This window comes from Bombus impatiens, unplaced genomic scaffold, assembly GCF_000188095.3.
Source record: "Bombus impatiens unplaced genomic scaffold, BIMP_2.2 scf_0127, whole genome shotgun sequence".
Taxonomy (NCBI): domain Eukaryota; kingdom Metazoa; phylum Arthropoda; class Insecta; order Hymenoptera; family Apidae; genus Bombus; species Bombus impatiens.
In genome coordinates this window covers 206875-232036 of record NT_176546.1, presented here as the reverse complement: position 1 = coordinate 232036, position 25162 = coordinate 206875, and the positions used below count along the sequence as shown (strand labels likewise).

The 25162-nt window shown below is 37.6% G+C and overlaps 1 protein-coding gene across 5 annotated transcripts in view; it reads right to left on the bottom strand.

The window, feature by feature from the left end:
* LOC100745771 (A disintegrin and metalloproteinase with thrombospondin motifs 4) overlaps nt 1-25162 on the bottom strand; it is a 94571-nt gene that overhangs the window by 16406 nt on the left and 53003 nt on the right. For all 5 annotated transcript variants that reach the window (XM_012381092.3, XM_003486562.4, XM_012381090.3 and 2 more), the window contains exons 3-6: nt 20133-20230; nt 3988-4048; nt 2630-2838; nt 1878-1967 (exon numbers count right to left, since the gene is read on the bottom strand). In XM_012381092.3, the coding sequence (XP_012236515.1) occupies nt 1878-1967; nt 2630-2838; nt 3988-4048; nt 20133-20192 (420 nt within the window). In that variant the 5' untranslated portion in view covers nt 20193-20230. The remainder of the gene's footprint in view (nt 1-1877; nt 1968-2629; nt 2839-3987; nt 4049-20132; nt 20231-25162) is intronic.

Below are 25162 nucleotides of genomic sequence, written 5' to 3'. Positions count from 1 at the left end.
AGCAATTAAAACGTTTTGCTAATTTGCTGTCAGACTCAGACTTAGCACTTTAGAATCTATAAGATATGCTAATCTACAATTAAAGACAATAATTAATATGAATCAATTACAAACTTCTTTTCTTATCTTTAAATCTTATCTTTAAATAATACATTGCAAAAAAACGAAATATGAAAGAATAAAACAAGTAAATGTGTTGGCGAATCCAAATGCAGTCTATGCATAATCTCCATAATTTATTTATGAAGTCTACTAATTTTTGTCTACAGAAGAGAATTAATACAAGTTTAAACCAACATTTCTCAAAAACAGGATGCGAAAGAATAAATCCGCTAGCAGATGCAAATTGAGCAAATTAAAGTTTATAAAGTATGACGATCATCTTGCATGAAAAAGGGCCAGAACATATCAATTACACGTGTACGTTTTTTTTTCTAAATTACTTTTCGTCCCAACTGTAAACCTTCATTTTTCGAAAATACGATTAATATTATGTAATGAACAAAACAATGAACAATTTGTTGTTAACAGGATAATCTTTGTATGAAAATATCCCTTCACTTATCATTCATGACTTTGTCAACAGGTTTCAGACAATTCGATGAATAAGTAGCAGCTTTGGCAATAGTTTTGTGTCGGGAATTTTTTTCCTTACGACTTCATAAGAGATCGAAATTCCCAAGTAAAATTAAGTCTTGGTTGGTTGGAGGCGCAATCATTGAGAACGGCTGCCTTCTGTTCCGAGCTGCCCACTGTTCTGAAAGGTGCAACCGATATGGAGAATTTTATTGCTTTTTTCCTTGGTTTTGCCCAAGCAATATCTTCGTAGTGCACTTTGTGTGAACCGCGGACGAAGCAGCGATTATCGGAGCTCGAAATGGAAATGTCAAAACGATCGCGAAATGCCATTTTCTGCAACTTTCTATTGAATCTCGTTTACGTGTAACCGTTTTGGTAGTAGCAAATGGTACTTTTGTAAAGATGCTTTTAGGTTCGCCTCCGCTTTGTTAACGTTCTAAAAGAATATTCATGGATGTAATATTAAAATTGTCTCGTGACTACGTAAGTGATGCATAATTACGACATATGATACATATGATACATGTGATGTCTGGAATGTTTGTCCGTCTCAGAAAGTTAGATTCTTTTTCAGATCTTTGAGTGACTGATATTTACTTGTTAATAACACAGTGGAAAAAGGTTAGCCAGTTATATGAAATCTAGATAAAAAGGAAAATTATGTGTGTAATTATAATTTACTTAATCCTCCTATTGCAATTTCAAATTTAAAGAGTCAAAGGATAAACCGAATACGGTTAATTGTAGCTTAACGTATTAAAATGTTTATGTAATCTAGCAGCAAAAAAACGAGTACGATCTCTGTCTCGCTAAAATACAAAATAATTTGCACAAACTTCTTTATCCAAGCAATCCTGTTTCCCTGTTAATTTCGATACTAAATGTTCCATTGTACAAATATGCCCACTTCCATTCACCAAATTCCAAATTCCAAAGAATTAATTCCCTAGTCACAATTTCCCAACGTCATTTACCATTCGTCTTTGGTCAACCATTCAAAATTGCATCGATTATCCGCGTAACAAAAATTCTTTCAGCGATTACGCATAAATTTTCTTCTTCTAAGCATTTCGTGAAATTGCTATACTTTTGCTTTACGGACTACTGGACGTTCTAACTTGTAACTACGGCGGGCAGCCTTCCTAAGCGTGGCCCTGCTAGTTGTCCCCAACGAATCGCGGTATTGCGATAATTATAACCAAGACGAGTTCCTAAGTGAGTCGCGACGGTTGACGAAAGACGAGTCGCAATAATGGCGGGAATGTCGAAAGGTACATTAAGAAAGAATGGCCTCTTACAACGAGCACTTTCCCATTCGCGTCCCGGTGCAGCAGAATTGACGCCATGTTCGTCGTGTCTTGATAGATGTCACCGATATCTACGTCGGCCTGAAACGAGAAGAACAATTACATACAACGTGATCGCAACGTGCCTGGCCATATGTAACCGATTTTATGCGATTTACACCATTTAAAGGAATAATGCAAACTCGTGAGCCTGAGGAAAAATCGCGTCGCTGTGAAAAGGTCTCGCTTCTTTTTTCACTATGTATGATACATAATATCGTTTCGAGCAAAATGTCGGGTAGCATGAGAATGCAACAGGGATGGGAGGAAAATATTGCAAAATTAAAAACACAACGTTGTGAAAGTTAAAAAGTTGTAAGATAGGGTTGATCGTACGATGTCTTGTAATTCATGCTAGAATTTTTCTTATGCGTTGTTTTGAAACAAATTTTAGGTGATTAAGTAGTAAGGTGATAAGAAGAGAAAGAATTTAAGAATAAGTCAATATTTTAAGAATAACCATTTTAAAATAAATAAAAGCCATTGATTAATTATGTGGGATATAAATCTGGAAAATCTGGAAAGAAGAAAATCTGAAAACTTTGAAATGATATACATGCGTGGTACGTTTAACAGTGGAGGAATGTTACTGAAAGGAAATTTCAGAGAAACGAAGCTGCTCATAAATAAACATCTCTTAAAGAATAAAAGAGCTAAGGAGGAAAATAAAAATGATTTTTTCGTGACGCACGTTGAAAACTTACATTCGTCACCTTTTCATAGTGGAGGCCACCAGGTTGCGACGCGTTCTTCGTGACAGTCCACATAGGCAAGTGGTTCGCTGTCAGCAACCCTTCCGTAGGCTTCAGCGACAGACTGATGTCCTTGCCGAAGGCCTTCAGGTGTATCTCCGGCTTCTCTGTACTTCTCTTGTGCATTGAATGCAACACAGGTATAACTTCGTACGTCGGTACTAGAATTGAAACGCGATATGTCGTCTTTACTGGAAATGACTTTTTACCACTACAGCAAAGATTAATGCAAGTATTGCGTGATGTTAGGTTGACATATCAACGATATCTGGTTTCGCACTTTCTTGCTAAAAATTACAATCCACAAATTTCGATTATTACAATGTAGATGCATACGGCTTAAGATTGTTGTCCTCGTTAAATATAATTCAAGATCGTGGATGCTATTGATATCGATATTAAAATTTATAACTCGAAATTGGCGGTACACAATGCAAATCATTCTTGTTACGACATAATGTACTGGTATACTTTGATACACTAAAAGCGATTCAAAATCATGAATATTCAGGTTTGTAGATCGAAGTCCGCGAAGGTATGATAATATGTAACTTTGAATCATTATGTCTCGAAATATATAATATAATACCTGTAGCAACGTTTTGTAGTTAACAAATGTAGCTATACTACCGGTCAAAAGTATTAGTACACCTGGCTATGTTTATTAGGAAATTCTAAATAAACTTTATTTGTATATTACATTAAAAGGCATATGCGTATAATGCAAATGAAATAATAGATTTGTAATAAAGTCCGTTACTTTCGATCTTTTATTACAACGTGTTTGAAAGTACGTGGACTCCTACGTCAATTATCTTTCTACGTCAATGACTTTTCCGACATTTTATATTTAATTACGACCCACTATTTCTCTTAGTCTATGCCACATGTTTTTAGACAGATTATAATATTTTTGATAAAATTATTCAACATATTTTTTAAGAGCATAAATAAGTAGAAAATAAAAGCAGTGAAAGGTATTCAATTTCTACAAAAATATCTATACGTTTCTTAATATTTATGGTCGGCAGTGTGCTAACGAACTAAATATTTATTTCATTGTATGTATATTCGAAACTGTGTTTTATCCAATCAACAGTAAACTAGTGCAATCTCTGTCGGAATAATAACGATACCGTTCCGCAATTTTCACCATTAAGAAACTAATGACAGAGTACAATAGCAAGAAAATTGAATTCAACGAATTCCGTTTTGTGGCAAGGCCATCGGCGTGCAGTGAATCGAGTTCAGATTGAATGAAAAGACAACTGTCTACCGCTAATTATTAAATTTTTTTTCACCGTGATTACCAGACTCGTGTCCCGTGTGAAACACCGATAACATCTCCTCCCTTGTCATGTGTTCGTGGATCTGCAACAAACAAGAAATTCATCGTAAGTATGTGCTTTACGCTTCGTACTTTATACTTCTTCGTGATGAAATGCTTTCGTGCATGCAAGGAAAGAACGTTGATATTCGCGTGACGAAAGGTTAATGAAGGGATCGGTGCAACTGCTTCAGGTATTTTAATTGTTTAAGATTCAAAGATTAGAATTAGGATTTCTTTTTAATACGAAGATAACCGGAGAAAAACAATATGTCACGTTTCTATCTTTTTTTCTTGCAGATTTCGAAAAATCACCATCGTGTTTGCTCATTTAGAAGGAAAGAATCCTTTCAAATAAATGACATTTTTTATTTGCTTATTTTTTTATTAAATTTTTGTTTCTTCTATCTCGCTGAGCATTTAAAAAATATGTCTTGTTATAATAAAAATATTCTTAGTTTTCTTACAACGTATCGTACATTTTTTAAGTATTAAAAAAATTTTCTTTTTGGTTTTGACACTATATTCCCCTTTTCACTTATGTTACATTTAAGTACCAAGTATATATACGAGTATAAATATTACTAAATTTATGAACGACGACGACGAAATAGCGAGTTGCATGTAATCATTTGGTTAGCAGAAAGTTATTTTCCAGAAAGACATTTCGAACACGGAAGTATCATTCTACAATTTATAGTTTTGGCCAAGGTAATTTTCTTATTGCTAGTCATTATGTAATTTTCCAAATTTTGAACAGGCACGATGAACGTCAGTTTGATGCTATTAATTTCGCTTTCTTCGCATTATTGGGATAGTTTCTCGCCGAGTAGTATTGTTCCCGGCCAAGTACGTCGTGTTGAAATATCGAGGAAAAGGTAATCGTGGTAGTATCATGGGAACTATAGCGCGTAATAATAACACCAAGAAACAAGTCCGTTACTTTCGATCTTTTATTACAACGTGTTTCAGAGTACGTGGACTCCTACGTCAATTACCGTAATGTAATTTTCCGACATTTTATATTTAATTACGACCAATTATTTTCCTTAGTCTATGTCACATGTTTTTAGACAGACTATAATATTTTTGATAAAATTATTCAACATATTTTTTGAGAGCATTAATAACCATTTCTCTGCGACAAATTTCTGCAACTTTTTAAATTTTTCAGCCTCTAGAGTCTTCTGATTTTCAAATTTGTAAATATCTCGCTCCTCCAATCTTTTAATCCTCAAATTTTTCGATTTCTAAATTTCGAAACTCTCCAAGTGTACAAATCTTGGAATCTTAGAATTTCTGAAGTTTCCTCGAATTGTCAAATTTCTGCAACTTTTTAAATTTTCCAGCCTCTAGAATCTTCTGATTTTCAAATTTGTAAATATCTCGCTCCTCCAATCTTTTAATTCTCAAATTTTTCGATTTCTAAATTTCGAAACTCTCCAAGTGTACAAATCTTGGAATCTTAGAATTTCCGAAGTTTCCTCAAATTGTCAGATTTCCAATCTTTTAGTCTTTTTCAAACCTGCAAATTTTGCAGCGTCCCACTTCTCGCATTTCTAAATCTCCAAATCCATCAATCTCAAAATTTCGATACTCTCCAAATGTACGAATTTTCCAATTTTCCAATTTTGAATCTTTCCAACCTTTAATCTACCAATCTGCAAATCGTTAAAGCCCCGAATTTGCGAAATACCCATCGGAATAATTAGGTCTATCCACTTTCCTCGGTGAGAACAAAAAACACTTTCGCAAAACATGGATGTAATCGCACGTCGCGTCATCGTACCTTATAAAGCTATTTCCATAAAACACTCAGGCAACGCCCCATTTTTTCACTCAATTGCGGCAATTGCACGTATTAGCAAATCGTGGTAGGACAGTTTCATTACGAGTTGCTTTGTCGCCGCCAAGTGCATGGCTAATTGGCTGCTGTTGCGAGGACAATGATCAACAGTCGTCGGGACACATGCACTGTGAATAGTTCAAGCACGGTCGCCACGGTCCCGCAGATAATCGATGCGTGTGCATTTCAAAGATTTTCCAATCGCGGCCCAAGGTCTGCTTCTACCATTTAAGAACACCTAACCACGTATATAACGTGTCACAGAAATCGAGTTGCAATTAACTATCGCGCTGCCTGACGGTTGCTAAGGTCGATTACTTTCACTCATTATGTTAGGAAATTCGATCGCGTGCAATGTCCTATTTGCGCTGTTTACCGGTCTGAATGCACAAATTGTACCATTACTGTTTACTCTAATTGCAGCTTTCCTGGAAGAGAATGGTCTCTGCATCGCCATCACGGAATTACAAAGTGGTATCGTAGAGTAAATCAATTAGTAATAGGTATTCTGTGTGCACGTGTGTCTTTGAAGTTAATGAGGATCCCATTCTCGGAATCGACAGTATTAACCTTTAGCTGGTATCGTTAAATTATAGACGACGAACTTAAATTAGATTTCGAGTTACATTATTTAATAAGTTGTTTTCACGCCATTAAACAAAATCGTTAAACTTACGTATAAATTTTAATATACAATAGAATTACTTGTAAGGAATTTTAAAGGAAAAGGAAAAAAGAACAAATATCATATCATCGTAAAACATAAATAAAGTATATATATTAATTTCAGAAATGAATAGTAACTTGCAGAATACAAACTAAAATGAAATACACAAACATTAAAACGTTAATTTCACTTCATCCAAACTGTTGTAGGCTATTTATGACCTGATAATACCAATCAAAGATTAATTAATCCTGCTACGTTCTTCCGATCATTCTCGACCCAATCGTATCTTTTTAATATTGAGAAATATCTTCAATTTGAATAAAATATCAAAGAAATCTTATTGCTATGCGTGATTTCTCGTTTCAGGTTTACCTTAAACATTAATCACAATTAATTAAATAAAAAGTAACTAGTAATTAATCAATTAGTATTTGCAGAAACCTACTCCATAATTTAATATTTCAATATCATCAAATTTGGACAATTCGACGTTTCTTTTCTCGATTCGCGGAAAATCGAATGTGGTCGAAAGTTAATTCCCCATGCGTTTCCCAAATGGTGGCGTTTAATTTGTCTCGCTACAAATTCTCATGATTTTAATGACGCGACAGACCGTTTGATCGGAAAACCGAGCAACGCAACCGCGGCGCAGTTAAAGAACCGGATTTACTCGAAAAAGATCCGTATCACCGTGTCGTTCTCCTAATTGTATGCGTACTACGAAGCCGGAGCACGATTTCCCTCTTGAATGGCAAACACACGATTGCCGAGCCATGAAGCAGCTTGCATTTGCCATGGTCGATTACCAGATAAACAACCGCGAACCTTTGACGCTCGATTTTTCTTATTTTATTGCAAAACGTGATTTTGAAAGGAGTGGTCGGCTCAGAAATTTAAATTGTCGGATGCAAAAGCGATTCTGATCGCGTGTACGGCATTCTTAACAAAAAGAGTACAACGATACTGTAGTAAAATAATAAGTACAGATAATTAATTAAAAGAAAAATTTAAATTTTGAGCCATGACGAATGTTTAAACATTTAATTGGTAATTTAGTAATTATAAATATCACAGGTTGATGGGTTATATTTAAAAATTAAGTGTGGATATACATAGTATGTGTAAATTTAACGTGATTAATTTTAACATTACTTTTAGTATTACTTGCTGTATAGGGTCGAGATTTACAGTAATTACAGAGATTTTTGTTTTTTTTTATTATTTATTTATTTACATTTTACAATTTGTTCAGTAGGACATTTGGTAAAATATTATAGCTTAGTGATATAGCAATATAGCATGTGGATGGCTACCCTCAGTGGGATACCATCTTCGAATTGAGATTTTTGTTGAATAACTCTTCGATGACTCTTAAATGCGTACAAAGAATTTTTCTGCTCTTTGTCCCAAAGAGATCAGAGACTTCTTTGTCCGTATTGAAGCTCACGAAGAAAATGGAATATCTATGACAAATGCCCTGATATCTTAACAACTTATCTTGACATATCTTAACTTTTTCATCAGGAAGTTATGTAATAACACACTGATTCGCAGACTTCTAAAACAGGTGGTTCATGATAAAAGCAATCACAGTAGGACAAACGCAGTAAACGCGACAGCTAATACTTTAATAAATAAAGCGTCTGGTGCTTGATACACAACACAGAAGTCCACGATTTGCGAAAGATGATAAAAAGATGTTGAATACCTACAGTATGATATAAAGCTACAGCATAAAGATAATTCAAAACGCGCAGAAATATCACTTGGATTTTCCCCAACTCCTGAAACTTGATAACGAAGATCCCAGACTGGTGTCGTATAAGATAAGCACGTGTTTCCCGGATTGCAGAATCAACTAGAGACAATCTTAAATTTATAGAACACGATGTAAACAAATGATTGTGCTCTTCCCAGAATATTAGATATGTTATCATCACCAGTATGATTGCTATAGCTTCTAACACTGATTGCCTCTTTTGAGTTAGTTACTAGACTTTTCGGAGTCATAATTACTAGACAGCAGTCACATTACTACCAAGAACATATCACAAAAATAGAAAAGTGGCTGCAAGTTAAACAAATTAAAGCAGACCCCAATAAATGCAACTATATTACATTCACACTGCGAAAACACATACCATCAAACATCTTTCTGAACGACACGCACATAATTCAAACAAGGCAAGTCAAATACCTAGAACTCCACATAGATACAAAACTCATATGGAAACAGCATATCAAATTAATAACAGATAAAATATAGACAGCAAGGAGACAAATGCATTGGCTAACAAGTCGAAAATCCAAACTAAGCATAGAAAACAAACTAAAAATATATAAAATGGTCATAAAACCAATCTGGACATACGGAATACCACTATGGGGAACAGCAGCAATGATCCATATAAGCAAAATAGAGACAATGCAAGTTAAAATTCTTAGAACAATAGTAAACGCTCCATGGTGCGTTAGAAACGAGGACATTCGGAAAAACTTGGGAATACCAGCAGTCAAGGAGGAGATTAGCAGATGTGAGCAGAAGCGTAATTACAAGTAGGAATACACCTTGAGCTGGTCCAGGTCCGCACGATGGCAGTATTACCCTATAACTGAAAACCCAAAAGTCAACATTGCTTGTCTACTGTTTATGGTCTGCCTTCGTCCCAGTCTTTCGTCTATACGCTGTCGATGGCTTCGGTGCTTGAGAAAACTAAAAAGACCAGGTGTAGTATTTTCTTAGAAGTGGTGACCACTCCAACACTATTGACAAGAAAGAATAGCAACGCACCTAAATCGGCTGGCAGCGGAAACGGTCGGCGCATCAAACATAAAAAGATTTTTTTTTTTAATATTTATTAAAATTACAATCAATTCTCGCGTTGAGAATTGGAAAAAGAAGATTAAAAAGAAAACACCAAACAGATCTCACAAAGGACATAACCTAACAAACGAACACTCACCACACTAAAGAAATAAATCAATCAAATTCGAAGATGGTATTCCACTGGGGGGGGCTCATCGTCATATACTTTGAGCACCCATAATCGGATTAGAACATTACAACTATTTCTTCGTTTTATTACTTACGTTTCTCAATGCGAGAATTGATTGTAAATATTAATAAATAAAAAAAAAAAAATTACTTAAGTGTAGGTATAGTAAAAGTCTGGACTAGCATATCGGGGTTTTTTCCAACATCCCAAAAGGGAGGCCCCGATGTCCTTTTATCTCCGACATACTTTTTTTTTATTTATTAAAATTTACAATCAGTTCTCGCAGTGAGAATTTTCAGTAACTTTTTCTGGCGTGGCGCAGTGACATAGCTAATTATTTACAATAAGTTAATACTTATTATAGATAAGTATAATCTATAAGTAAGTATTATAAATAAGTAAATATTACTTAATCTAATTAAATCTAGTGTTTAGGTCTAACGGGTAGTGTCTCTTCAGCCTGCGGATCTGGTCCGACGTATTAAGTAAACAGGATGGTTGGTAACTGGTGGTATAAGCGGAAAGAGGGTGATCCTACGCGAAAAAAGAAGTCGAAAATATAGAATAAAAATTTTTCTTTTTTAATTTTTCTTTTTTATTTTTTAATTTTTTCATCGAGATAACGATCTACAGTGAAATCCGTTATAACGTGCAGCACGCGCACCGAGCAAAAATTCAAAGTCGATTTTCTCGAAAACAAAGCTTCAAACGAAAAATTTTTATTCTATATTTTCGACTTCTTTTTTCGCGTAGGATCACCCTCTTTCCGCTTATACCACCAGTTACCAACCATCCTGTATATGTCGAAGCCTTATGTCGACACCGAAGCCTTCCCTTTGGAACTTTGGGAAAATCCCTTAACATTATAATCTAGATTCTAATCGTAGCCATAATTGAGCAATTGTCGCCATTCAATCCGATTGTATTTAATCGTGATTTGTGATAATGAGCTTGGACTCGAGTGTGGGTGTGGGTGTGTCCCTTAGAACTAATAACATGGATTCGTTGTTCACACTTTTCGTTAGGAAAAGTGAGGGTAACGATCTGCGATGCCAATTGATTATAGCCTATGTTAATAAACGAAGATAGGAGGAGAAAGCCTACCAATGCGGCTCGTAGATGACGTTGTTTATGAGAAAACCCAGCTGTTCCGTTAGCTAAATATTCGGTTTTCCCGCTAGATAACTACCTGCTCTCTCCGTAATTTGTACAAACGTGCAATAAACCTAAGGATTGTTCCAAGGACCATCCATTAACTTACAGAAACAATAAATTAAAGGTTTAAGTTTATGGTGTGTCCTTGAGGTTATTAAGGGTACGCGGTGAGGGCCCGCACACATCTGACCTCTGTCAAACTTTCCTTCAAGGGCGGCTAGCGTCCTTCTCTAACCACCAACATGGAAATTGACCAATTAACAGCAATGTCAATTTCCCCCACAACGAAGACCTTTTTCCACGAATCCGATGATTTCGTGCCCTTAGACACACCCCATCATAGTTTTCCTCTGCAGCATCACCGTGACGGAGAGACACTCTTTCGCGGTCAGCGGGTAAGTAAGTCATCCGTGAATATTTCACGTCTTAACATATACTTAGATTTACTTAGACTTAGATTTAGACATCCTGTTAACCGCAGATTCGTTATCGAACCTGAGGCCGTTGTCATTAGTGTTACGAGTGCCTAATCGCCGCAGTTAGTTGTCAAATCGGTTGTGTCCCTACTTGTGTTCTCTATCTTCTATCTTCTTTATCTTTCTACTTCTGGCTCTATCTTCATTGTACCACAACGATGGCTAATTCCAGTGGAGATTCATCAAGCGCCCATAACCGTAATTCCAACGCCAACCCGACATCAGAAGTGATAACAATGCAAGAGCATTCGACTATCATGAGCGGGTTAATTCAGGTGCTGGTGCCGAAACCGAGTGCGGAACCTGTAAATATAATGCTACCATGTTTTAACCCGGAAATCGCGGGCGCCGATCCAGCCGCATGGTGCGCAGCTGTTAATCTGCTTATGAAGGACAACCCTCTACAAGACAGTGCGCTAGTTTCTGCTTTAAATAGTGCTTTAAAGGGCCCTGCAGCGCATTGGTTTACACAGATAGTGAACGGCGAAAAGCTTACCTGGCCGGTGTTTAAGGAACTTTTTACTACGCGTTTTGGTGGCAACGATACAGCAACCACGATGTTAATGAATATGTCCAAAGAAGAATTACAGAAGGACAAAAACATGGTAGCTTTCGCAATTCGTCTCCTCTCCCTCTTGAAGACGAAGCGGCGAAATATAAATATGGCGGAAGTAATCAACTCTATTTTTTGTCAAGAGAGCCCAGAAGATCAGCGTATTGAACAAATAGCACTTGAGAAGGATATCGAGACCAAGGACCAATTTCTAAGTGAAATGAGAGATCCCGCTCTCTTGAAGAGGCCGGCGGCTTCGACAAGTAATACATCAACTAGCAGCGAAGCCAAACGACAGAAGCTTGACTCCCAGAATGAGTGCCTTTACTGTGGTGTCTTCGGACATAAAATAGCGGAGTGCCATGAGGGGGTAAGGATCGAGAAACAAAAGGATACGCGATGCCTAGAAGGAAGCCGACCAGCTACATTGTCCGAGGAATCTTGCTTCAAGTGTCGTGGAGAGGGTCATATCGCGCCTGATTGTCCGTTACCACGGGAAAGAAACAATGATTCTAATAACGAAGGTCGAGTCGACTCCTGCGTGGAGTCTTCAACTGGTAGATTAAGTCAACTGGATGAGTCGTTCTCATTTTATTTCGATTCTGGAGCCAGATGCTCATTAATTAAAGAGTCCGTAGCCTCGAAATTTTCTGGAAAAAGAACGACTGGTATAGTAGTAATGCGAGGAATAGGAAATATTTGTGTTAAAAGTACATCTCAGATTTTGTCCACTGTATGTATTAATGGTTTTACATTGGATATAAATTTCCATATACTTGCTGATAGTTATTTAAAATACGATATCATTATTGGCCGTGAAATTTTAAGCCAAGGTTTTGAAGTAAATATTACGCGAAATAGCCTAATCATTTGTAAAACAGAGACAATAAATGCCTATAGCAAAACCACGGAATACAAGATCAACATTAACGAGGTCGACACAGCTATAATCGGTAATGATAAAAGTCGATTAATTTCTATTCTAAAAAGATTCAAAGATTCGTTCATTGCGGGTTTCCCACGTACTCGCGTAAATACGGGCCAGTTAGAAATACAGTTAATTAATCCTAACATCAACGTCCAAAAAAGGCCTTATAAATTTAACAAGGAAGAGCGGGTAATAGTGCGTGAGAGGGTAAGCGAACTAATTGAAGCAAAAATCATAAGGCCTAGTAGTTCAACATTTGCGAGCCCTATGTTACTCGTGAAGAACAAGGACGGCTCAGATAAATTGTGTGTAGATTTTCGAGAACTAAATAAAAATACGGTCACGGATCGGCACCCCCTACCTCTTATTGCGGATCAAATCGCGAGATTGCAAAATGCGAGATACTTTATTAGTTTAAACATGGCCAGCGGATTTTACCAAATTCCCATTCATCCTAATTCGATAGAGTATACAGCGTTCGTTACCCCCGATGGACAATATGAGTACATAACGATGCCGTTTGGATTGAAAAATGCATTGTCCGTTTTTCAGAGGGCCATCCTCAATGCCTTAGGCGACCTCGCTTATTCATACGTCGTTATTTACTTGGATGACGTCCTAATCCTTGCCGACTCGATAGATCAAGCTTTAGAAAGACTGGACATCGTATTAAGTACCTTCGTAAAAGCCGGATTTTCTTTTGATCTTTCTAAATGCTCTTTTCTAAAGACATCGATGCTCTATTTGGGATATATAATTCATAACGGAGAAATTTGTCCCAACCTGGGTAAAATACAAGCTTTGAGTTCGTTACCTGCACCAACAACCGTTACACAGGTTAGGCAGTTCTTAGGTTTAGCCTCTTACTTTCGAAAATTCGTTCCTAAATTTTCACAGATAATGAAATCTCTGTATGCACTTACTTTGACTAATAAAAATTTAAGTTGGGCGAATAGGCATGAAAAAATAAGGGAAATGGTAATTTCCGTCCTGACTGACGTGCCGGTGTTAATGACATTCGACCCCAATTACCCCATAGAACTACATACTGACGCTAGTTCGAAGGGATATGGGGCTATTTTAATGCATAATGTTGAAGGTAAAAACAGAGTAGTAGAATATTACAGTAAAAGAGCTAGCCCTGAGGAATCTAGCTATCAGCCCTATGAACTAGAGACGTTAGCAATTGTAAACGCTGTCAAACATTTTCGGCACTATCTACATGGACGAGAATTTCTTATCGTCACTGACTGCAATTCCTTGAAGGCATACAGTAATAAAGTACATTTAAATGAAAGGGTTTACAAGTGGTGGGCTTACCTACAATCTTTTACCTTTGACATTATATATCGAGAAGGCAAACGAATGGCCCACGTAGACTTCTTTTCGCGGAACCCCGTAGACTTGGATCACTTGGATCACCGTAGATTAACAATTAACAGCAACGTCAATGTCTCTCACTTTCCGAACGAAAACGTTTTTCCATGAATTTTGTGCCCTTAGGCACACCCCATCATGGCCCGGTATATCGCTCACACCGGGTCCCGGGCCCCTCTCGATCACAGCCGGGACGGTCATCGTGGAGGTTTCAGTCGATTAGAGTCCGGCACTACCACGCCGCTTTTCTCCAGAAGCGACCTGGTGTCCGTTGATCGCGGATTTGTTATTGAACATAAGGCCATTGTTATTAGTGTTACGAGTGCCTAATCGCCGCAATGAATTGTTAAATCGGTTGTATCCATACTTGTGTTAATAAACTTTATTTTTGTTATACCGTAATGATGGCTAATTCCAGTGGAGATACATTAAACGCCCATAACCCTAATTCCAACGCCAACCCGACATATATGTCGGAGACGAAAGGACGCCGGGGCCCCTCTGGAACTCCAGGATAACCACCTAACATTGTAATCTAGAGTCTACTACAGCCGTAATAAAACAATCGCAGTTATCCAAGCCGATGTTAATTGTCCGGGATTAGTGACGGTGAGCTTTGGCTGTAGCCGCGGTCAACGGGACGAGCGCTCCGTCTAACAAAGGTGCGGAGCGGTGTTATGACCCTCATTAAAGGAACTACCCATAGAGGTATCGGACAGTAAATCATGCTAACGATTCCTTAGTACAAGTAATACCTGAGGTTGAGGCACGTACACAGCACAAGTCCCGGCAGCCCGAGGACCCGCTATAAAACCTGGGTTTTTCGGCAATTAAGATGTTTTGCAAACGGACAGGCAGCTTTTGTCCCAAATCGACCAATCGACAGCGACGTCGATCCGAGGATCCTGGGTACTTAGACACCCCACGAGAGTTGGTCTCGGTGGCGTCGTTGGGACGAAGATGCATTCCTGATTGAGACCTCATCGAGGAAGGGAATAGCGCCTTACGATCAGTACACGTTTGAGTTAGAACAAGCATATCTATCCTCCTGTTGACCCTGGATTCGTTATCGAACCTAAGACCATTATCACCAGTGTCGCGAGTGCCTAATCACCGCTGTTGATTGTCGAATCGGTAGTGTTCATACTCGTAGTATCAGGCCGTACCGTCGCTATAACACAGCGATGGCCATTCCAATGGAGATCCAGCAAATGCCCACAACTCTATTCCTGACGCTTCTCTGACATATATATGTCGGGGACGAAAGGACGTCGAAGCCGTCCCTCCGGAACTTCGGGAAAATCCGTAATATTGCAATTAAAGTTTACAGTCCTAATTAAACAATTTTCCGTCATCCTGCCCAATTGTACTTGTTTCCGATTTGTGATAATAAACTTGGACTTAAGGCGACCACCAGTCGCCGAACGTAGCCGCGGTCAACGGGACGGGCGTTCCGTCCAACAAAGGCGCGGAGTTACAGTATGACCCTCATTAAAAGAAACACCCATAGAGGTACTTGACAGTAAAACATTCCAACGGTCCCTTCAGACAATGAATACCAGATGTGGAGGCACGTACACAGCACAAGCCCAGCCAGCCCGGAGACCCGCTATAAAACCTGGGTTTTCGGCAATTAAGATTTTTGCAAACGGACAGGCAGCTTTTGTCCCAAATCGACCAATCGACAGCGACGTCGATCCGAGGATCCTGGGTACTTAGACACCCCACGAGAGTTGGTCTCGGTGGCGTCGTTGGGACGAAGATGCATTCCTGATTGAGACCTCATCGAGGAAGGGAATAGCGCCTTACGATCAGTACACGTTTGAGTTAGAACAAGCATATCTATCCTCCTGTTGACCCTGGATTCGTTATCGAACCTAAGACCATTATCACCAGTGTCGCGAGTGCCTAATCACCGCTGTTGATTGTCGAATCGGTAGTGTTCATACTCGTAGTATCAGGCCGTACCGTCGCTATAACACAGCGATGGCCATTCCAATGGAGATCCAGCAAATGCCCACAACTCTATTCCTGACGCTTCTCTGACATATATATGTCGGGGACGAAAGGACGTCGAAGCCGTCCCTCCGGAACTTCGGGAAAATCCGTAATATTGCAATTAAAGTTTACAGTCCTAATTAAACAATTTTCCGTCATCCTGCCCAATTGTACTTGTTTCCGATTTGTGATAATAAACTTGGACTTAAGGCGACCACCAGTCGCCGAACGTAGCCGCGGTCAACGGGACGGGCGTTCCGTCCAACAAAGGCGCGGAGTTACAGTATGACCCTCATTAAAAGAAACACCCATAGAGGTACTTGACAGTAAAACATTCCAACGGTCCCTTCAGACAATGAATACCAGATGTGGAGGCACGTACACAGCACAAGCCCAGCCAGCCCGGAGACCCGCTATAAAACCTGGGTTTTCGGCAATTAAGATTTTTGCAAACGGACAGGCAGCTTTTGTCCCAAATCGACCAATCGACAGCGATGCTGATCGAAGTAGCTGGCGTACCTAGATACACTACCAGAGGTTGTCTCGGTGGTGACGTTGGGATGAGCATTCATTCCTTCGGGAGCCCTCATCGACGAAGGGACCAACACCGCTTGATCCGCGAGTAATACACGTTCGAGTCAGTCAGTCTATCTCTCCTCCCGTTGACCGCGGATTCGTTACCGGACCTAAGACCAACGTCGCTAACATCGCAAGTGCCCAATCACCGCTATTGATTGTCGAATCAGTAGTGTCCCTACTCGTAGCATCAGGCCGCGTCTTCGTTATCACACAACGATGGCCAACTCCAAGGGAGGTCTATCAAACGCCCACAACCCTGTTCCTGACTCTTCTCCGACATATATGTCGGAGATGAAAGAACATCGAGATTTCCCGTCTGGAATGTTAGAAAAAACTCAATACCCTAGTCCAGACTTTTACTATAGCTACGCTTAAGTAATAAAAATAAGAAATAGTTTTAATGTTCCAATCTGGCTTTATGGCGATGGGTTCGGGCTCGAAGTGACATAGCGGGTCATTGAACGTAGCCGCGGTCACGGAAGGGACGTGTACCTGACAGAAGTATGGAATGATTATAATGGTTCTCCTTAAAAACAAAGATCGACCCGAGAGGTGGGGACAGGAATATATAAGGGCAGTTCCACTTGGATTTTTTTGGAGTTCATGCAGATAAGTTTATTTGTACGTGGAGTCATACGTGTCGCATTCATCATCCCGTTGATCGTGAATTCATTATCGAACCTAAGGCCTAAGGTAAGGATTACGGTAAATTGTTTAATTACAACTGTAAACTTTAATTACAACTTTACGGATTTTCCCGAAGTTCCAGAGGGAAGGCTCCGGTGTCCTTTCCTCTCCGATATATAATAAATTGAAAATCGTTTCATCTGTTAGATATTATAATGCATATTTTGCTTTCTCTTCTGCATTATTTATATGCAGATTCGGATACTTTTCTATTTCGAGATTTCTCGCAAATGCATGGAATCGCAGTCTGATAACAATATGTTATTTTTAACGAAGAGATTTATGTAAACCCGTATGTTATTATCAGTCTCGCTGCTGGGTACATTGAAAATGAAATATTCAGTTGGTTTGCTAATGAAAACCGGGCTTGCAATACAATTTTCGAATTATGATAAATCATAATTCCGTTTTCTTCACGCCATATAGCCATACGTAGATTACTTTATTCTTTGCACGCAAACACGGTTGCTTCTATTTAATGATACAAACAAATTATTTTCACTGCATGAATTTTCAGCATATTGAAACGATTGCCGCATAATTTCATTTTTGACCTTGAGGCGTAAAAGTCAATCGTTTGTTGAGGGGTGGTTCAGAAGAATTATCTGAAACGATACGATGCGCTCGAACGATATTGAAAACGTATCGCGTTAGATTACAGAGTTCAACGTACAATTTATTCCTTTCTCCTCCTACGTTACTTTCCTGATGACGTTCATCGTGGCCATTGTCCTTATTATCCTGCTGCTCGCGTTCGTTTACTATAATTGACTCACTTGTAATCTCCCACTGTATAAAACCGAAAAAAGAGATATTTGCTCTCCGTTTGTCTAATTATTTAACGTTTTTAACATTTTTAATTGTTTAACATTTTCGTATCATCCGATAGACATTATAATTCGATGAAAGGAAAATTGAATTTCCAATCACTCACGAATTAATCCTTGAGAAATGAAAGATTTCACGGCCTATTTCACTAAAAAATTCAGTCTGTTTGCGTAAGTGTTTTACCATCGTCTGGATGTAAATGTAAAATATTACATCGGCGTTTGATAAAAATCATACGACTTCAGAAACACCTATGATTCATGTTCTTTGTCTTTAATAATGCTATGAAACTGCTTTTTTCAGATAACTGCTCAATTGCTAAATACTGCTCAGACTAAAAGAATTTAATTGATTTTGTTGACACAGCGATGTCTTTTAAACTGATTTTTTGATAATGACATAATAAAAAATGCCAGAGTAGAGGCGTCTAATTGCACTGCACGAAGGACATCCTTGTATGTAATCTGTGACGCAAATTGTCTTAAGGATTTTTACTCTATTATCGATTCAATCATTCGTACCAAATTTAAATCTTAAGATTTAAAGAAAGAAAGATTAAAGAAATAAGAAGAATTAAAAGAAAATGATTTTGACAAGGCACCAAAGGCTGCGTCTATCTTACCTTACACATAAGCTTGAGAAAGTCCTTCCAAATGATATCTTAAGTCTCAAAAACAATTTACGGCCTTTGCGAAAAACTGTACAGCCTTGTATGCACTCGAAATCAACGAAGAATTCTTTATCAAGGACCTAATTACTAGGAAAATCGATCGTAAACAGCAAATTCTATTACACAGTTTCAGACTTGGCCATATCAGACTCACACACGCATATCTAATTTCTTAACCAAACCCATCAATTTGCGACATCTGTACGATTCTTCAAATTACCCTAAACATATGTCGGGGATGAAAGAACATCGAGATTTCCCCTCTGGAATGTTAGCAAAAAACCCAATACCCTAGTCCAGACTTTTACTATAGCTACACTTAAGTAATAAAAATAAGAAATAGTTTTAATGTTCCAATCTGGCTTTATGACGATGGGTTCGGGCTTGAAGTGACATAGCGTAGCGTCACTGAACGTAGCCACGGTCATGCGAGGGACATGTACCTGACAGAGGTATGAAATGATTATAATGGCTCTCCTTAAAAACAAAGATTGACCCGAGAAGTGGGGACAGGAATATATAAGGGCAGCTTCATTTGGATTACGAGTTAGTTTGTTAGTTAGTCGTTGGGCGAACTGCTGATTGAGTTATCGAGAGAGTTATTATTATCGAGAATCGTGTGTTACGTTGGCACACGTCATCCCGTGTATCGAACCTGAATTCGTTGTCACCATCATCTCGATCATCCTATCGCTGCTATTACTCATAGCCTCTTGTAGTGTCCACATTTGTACCAATAAAGATTAGCTACATCCGCGATGGTAAATTGAATAAAGGTTCATCGAACGCCCCAAAATTCCAACCCTAATCCGACATATAGTTAGTATCGCAACAAATACCAGATCTGTGAAACTTGAAGTGAAAATCTCTGTGACGAAAGTCAAGTTTCAAGCGCTTTCTTCTTTCAGAAGGACACATCGTTATTTAACAAAGTCTAACTAATAAATCTCAGTCTCTGACCACGTTGTCGCTGATAATAACCACGTAGGTGATTTTATACTTAAAAATTTCAGAAAAAAATGTTCATCGTCCACATTGTGACTCATGTTAAAGTGAACTCTTAATTTCTATGACAATAACATCGTAAAAATAAATATGAACAAACGTACGACCACGATTAGTTACTTTTTCTGATCGGCGAGGCGACTAACGTTACCAACGGAAGTCGGTGTTTACGCAGTGTGAATTTGCTTCGTAATCAGCGGAGAATCAACAATTAACGTCGTCTGATTCCGCGAACATCTTGTCATTTCGAGTCAACGCCATCGACCACGACCACGTTACACGTGTTCTTTGTTTTAAGGAAGCGCCTGTATGGAATAACATCGTCCTTGCCGATCCCGATAGTACTTGACGCGATCTTACCTTGTGGCATCGTACAAGAGGTAGAACGGCCATGCAGAGAAGGACAAGGGCACGAATCATTTTGCGTGAAAATATTCCTGATGGGCTGCGTCACATCGCTGAAACACGAAATAAGGAGTCTGTTTAAATGGATGGTTCGACGAATTAATCAAGTGGCTACTTTATCGTGAATACCTGACGCTAATTATGTCGAGTAAAAGTTAATGTATAAAATAATAGAATGAGAGAAAAAGAATGTTATATACAATTCCAAATTTCAAGTCTTACGTTAAAAGGTATGAGAAATATATTTAACAAATATAAAATATATTTCTCTGTTTAAAAAAAGCTGTTCTATACATAATTCCCACGTAAGTGAGAGAGTAAAAATTAAACGAAGAAATGGGAAAAACTATTTATAAGATTACTGACATCTCGAGAGTAATCTATCTGTGAATTATTTTTGCATACAAGGGATACAAACGTCTCATATAAATGACACGTTTATATTTCAAACTCGCATGGAGCACTTATTTCAGTTAATAACGGAGAGCGGTCTTACACTGAAATTATAGACTCCATTATATAAATTGCCGACAGATTTGCCAAGAATGATACACATAAAGATGAAGTCAGTTTTTAGTTTGTATAATGAGACTTATATGGTGCAATTTTAGCTGAACAACATAATGGTACACATGGAATTTACATAAGAAAGTAATCGAATAATAGGAAATGTGTTTGCAACAAATCATTTTCTGGTACGGGGTTACAGATATTTTTGTCAATTTTGATTTAACCAAATGAAGTATTTTGATACGATCGTTTATAAATTTCTTTCATAATTGTCCGCGGATGTTTCTCTAAAATATCAATGTTTAAATATTAAATATTTTCTTATTAAATATTAAATTCAAATATTAAATTAACTCTTTCCATAAATAAGAGCAAGATCAAATTATAAAAATTCTAGGATCGTAGCAAAGTTGAAAAATGTCTCGAAAGGGTTGATTCTGCGCCAAACATTTATCGTAGATATCGCGAGCAAAGTAGTATTCTATTCACGATCCGATGCAACATCGCCGTTAGAATATTGCGCTAACGAGGGGCCAGACAGGCAGCAACAATTTGCTCGCTGGCCAGAAACTGATATCTCTCACGGTAGAAATGTAATTACCACGAGTCGCGAGCGGCGATGAAGAAACCCGCGCGCGGTTACATAATTTTCGCCGCACCCGCTGCGCAACGCGCTCGTAAACGAAAGAAGAAACACGGAGAAAAAAGCCAGACGAAAAGACAAAGAGAGAGAAAAGGAGGAAGGAAGAAAGGAGAAACATCGAGACGAAACAACGACTAACCTATATGATGGGTTCACGCATGCCTGCGACTAAACCTGCGACAAACACGAGCGGGAGGTGGCGTTTTAACGTGAATAGGACAGGCGACGATCCCGGAAGGAAAGTTGAATCGCATCGAATTAACGCCCACGTCGCGCGTCAAAACGAAAACTTTCGATCGCTGCATCGTAAAAATCGCGAAACTTCAATGGGGTCGTTGCGAAGTGGAAGGGGAAATATGGTGCGGTTAGCGTTAACAAAAGAACGATCTTTATGTCGATCGGTCAACGAAAGTTAGTATTAATACGATAGAGATTAGATCACGAGGTAACTCGTTAGTTTTATCAAAACTGGATTTTATTATAAGAAGAATTTTTTGACGCAATGATACGTGATAACATATGTGATATGTATGGTAAGAGGTGAAACTAAACAAATATGATAAGGTATAAGCCGATACTTTCGATCCGTTGATTTTATGGCTGATTTTATAGTCCTCTTATTCGTTTCGCTTTTTTCATTTATTTAACTTCTGAAATTAATATTTTAGCCAGATATACGTGATTCAAAGTCGATTTTGAATTGAAATTCAATTTTGTGAAAACTTTTTACGTTGTTGATATTGGAAAAATGGACAATTTTCGTTACGTATAGTTAATGAATATTTAACGAAGTTAGTTAATGGAAAATTTAGAATAAAAAAAGGAAGTACATATAAAGTTTCTCGTAATGAGATGCAGGATTCATCATTAATTTTGCTATAGGTCAATATACATATGTATAAAGATAAATGCACGCATGTATAGAGATATTATACAATAAAGATACAAATTTACAGCTTCCCACATTCTATTCAATAATTTTATTAAGGATGCTATCTTGTATATTAAAAATTTTGATTTCCATAGGTGATATAAATTTTTCTTTTCCAAGTAGACAAGGTATCAGACAATTTTTTTTGTAAAGCAATATGGCTAATAATACGTAAAAAAACAAGCTTACAGTGAATTGCAAAGGTGTGTTTTGAAGCGAAGATTAATTCAGTTCTAGAAGATTTATTTTCACCGAAAGTGAAACCTCACGAGGAAAATTTTATTGTGCTGTAGATTGCATTCTTGCAAGAGCGTAAATGCGCATATCATTAATCTTGGTAGTGAAGTGATGCTGTTGCAAATGCTTTGGCATTTTAAACAAGGAGAAACGATTACAATAACAAAGTACTGTGTAATAACATCTTTTACTTGCATTCCTCGTACATGCTTAAAAAGATTTTGTTTAAATCATCGTATTTCCTTATTTATGTATACGTATTTGTTCACGCGGACTAATTGACGTTCCTATGTCGATATATTCTCTAAATATTAATTTTAGATCGAAATGAAAAATCTTTGAAACAGGAAAAATGACCTTTAGACATCGACGTTGAATCAAAAATCGATCATCTATCGCTAAAATAGTGATCTATTCGCTTAAATACATATTATACGTACTTAATGCGTACATATGTTGCCCTTTAATTCAAATGTAAGTATTATAATTCTTTATGCAAAAAATACGAAGCATATAATATAATAAATATAATACAATATAATAATATTAAAATAGACTAATAAAAAGTACAAAACAAATAATTCACAAAAATGTAAGTAATGTTTTCCTCTTTTAATATTTTTTTATATGTTTTTATATCCTATAGTATATACCGTATATATATGTATCTATACAAATATTTTTATCAATATAGAGAAACTCTTTAACAAATCCACGTTTCTTTTGAACTAAATAAATATAGTCTCTGCGAAACAAATATACCATGGATCAGGATTTTCAATCAGTTTCACATTAGTGTTTTAAACCGACAGTCATTGTATCCGTAGCAATAAAGTAACGTGTTTAAGCAACTCATTTGTCGATGATAACGCTGCTCTTAAGTCGGGAACTTTCTCGAGGAAAAAAGAGTTGCTGACTTCTGTCGTAATTAAAACCCGTGTATATTTTACAGGGAGTTGAAACGCGTTTAACATCGTAAAGTAATTGAAATTAAGCAAAACCAAACTTTCTACCATGGCTGAAAATGTACGTATATTCGTATATTGAAATTCCACTGTGAATTTAATAAACTCGTATATCACGTGCAGCGAAAACTTTAATGGTTGAACGGTAAAAAAGAATTACCATGTTTCGAGCAGTCTGGTTACCATATATGTATAATAACCGGAAATTCCATTTGCATTCAATGGAACATATTGTGGGGCGGTAAATATGGTCGAAACTTTTTTAATGGTGCTGTACAAACTATTCGATACGGCAAATAATTCGTTCGATAGGCTAAGTACTTAAAATGATTACCGTAATATTAAACAGTACTCTTTGCCATCACTTATCGGTTTTACAACTGAGAATGATAATAAAGTATGATAAAACCTTTACCGATAGTCAACTTTCTATTTGTTCTTAAGTCGTCTTACTCTTACGAATATTACGTAACAGACAGGGAGCAGTGTCGTGTTAGTCACAATGACACGAGATCACGATCTACGATCTTTTCTAAAGATATGATCGTGCATTATATACTTGCTATACGTAGATCGATATTATACAGAGTCGTGAATAGGGAAAAATGGCAATTGATATTTCTTTCTTAAATACTATTATAGATAAGCTCTGTGCTGTTATACTCTGCTATCTATTATCCAACTTCAAACGATAGCATTGGGCAACCTGTTTTAGATATTGGAAAAGCCTGCAATCTGTATGTTTAGAATGGGATATTAGTAGAAATAACAATACGTTAAACGGAAAAAACGTAGAAAGCACAATAGCTGCGAGAATAGAACAGAAACAGAAAGATAATATACAGGGTGGTTGGTAATTGCTGGTACAAGCGGAAAGGGGGTGATTCTACGCGAAAAAAGAAGTCGAAAATATAGAATAAAAATTGTTCGTTCGAGGCTTTGTTTTCGAGAAAATCGACTTTGAATTTTCGCTCGGTACGCCTGCGGTACGTTATAACGAATCTCACTGTAGATCGTTGTCTCGATGGAAAAATTAAAAAAAAAAAAGAAAAAAAAAACCTCTTTTTTTACGTGAAGGGAACGTTCATAGGCACCCGCGCTCGCCGGTGAGTGGGTGCGGGGTAATACCGGAAAAAAAAACTTTTTTTACGTGGGGAAAATCTTCATCCACACCTTATCTCATCGCACGGAGCGGGACAAGGGTGTCGGATTTCTATCGGCTAAAAAAATCGGTCGGGCCTAGGTGTAGTAGTCCGCAACGAGTGAAACCGTTCTCCGGTGGTACTTCCCAAACACTCATAGAAAAAGCACAACAACATAGTAGGCAAGGGCGGTCGGGAAACCCACTTGCCCGTTGTTATATACTTCTTAGATGATATTTGGTTTTCCACTTGGCTCGCCCAAGAGTGGTCTCGACCTCGCGACATCCTACTACCGCATACGCCCTTTACGAGCGTAGCTAGCGAACCCGCCGAGTATTTACTAGTTGTTGACTCATTATGTTCATCAAGTTGTCCTCATACTCTGGTATAAGAAAACTCTGGTCTTCAATATTGCTACAACGAACACGTGTTTTACAGCTGATGACCCAAGATGGTCACCTAAACCTCAAAATATAGAATAATAGAAAATATAGAATATATAGAATAGAGAACATAGAATAAAAATTTTTCGTTTGAGGCTTTGTTTTCGAGAAAAG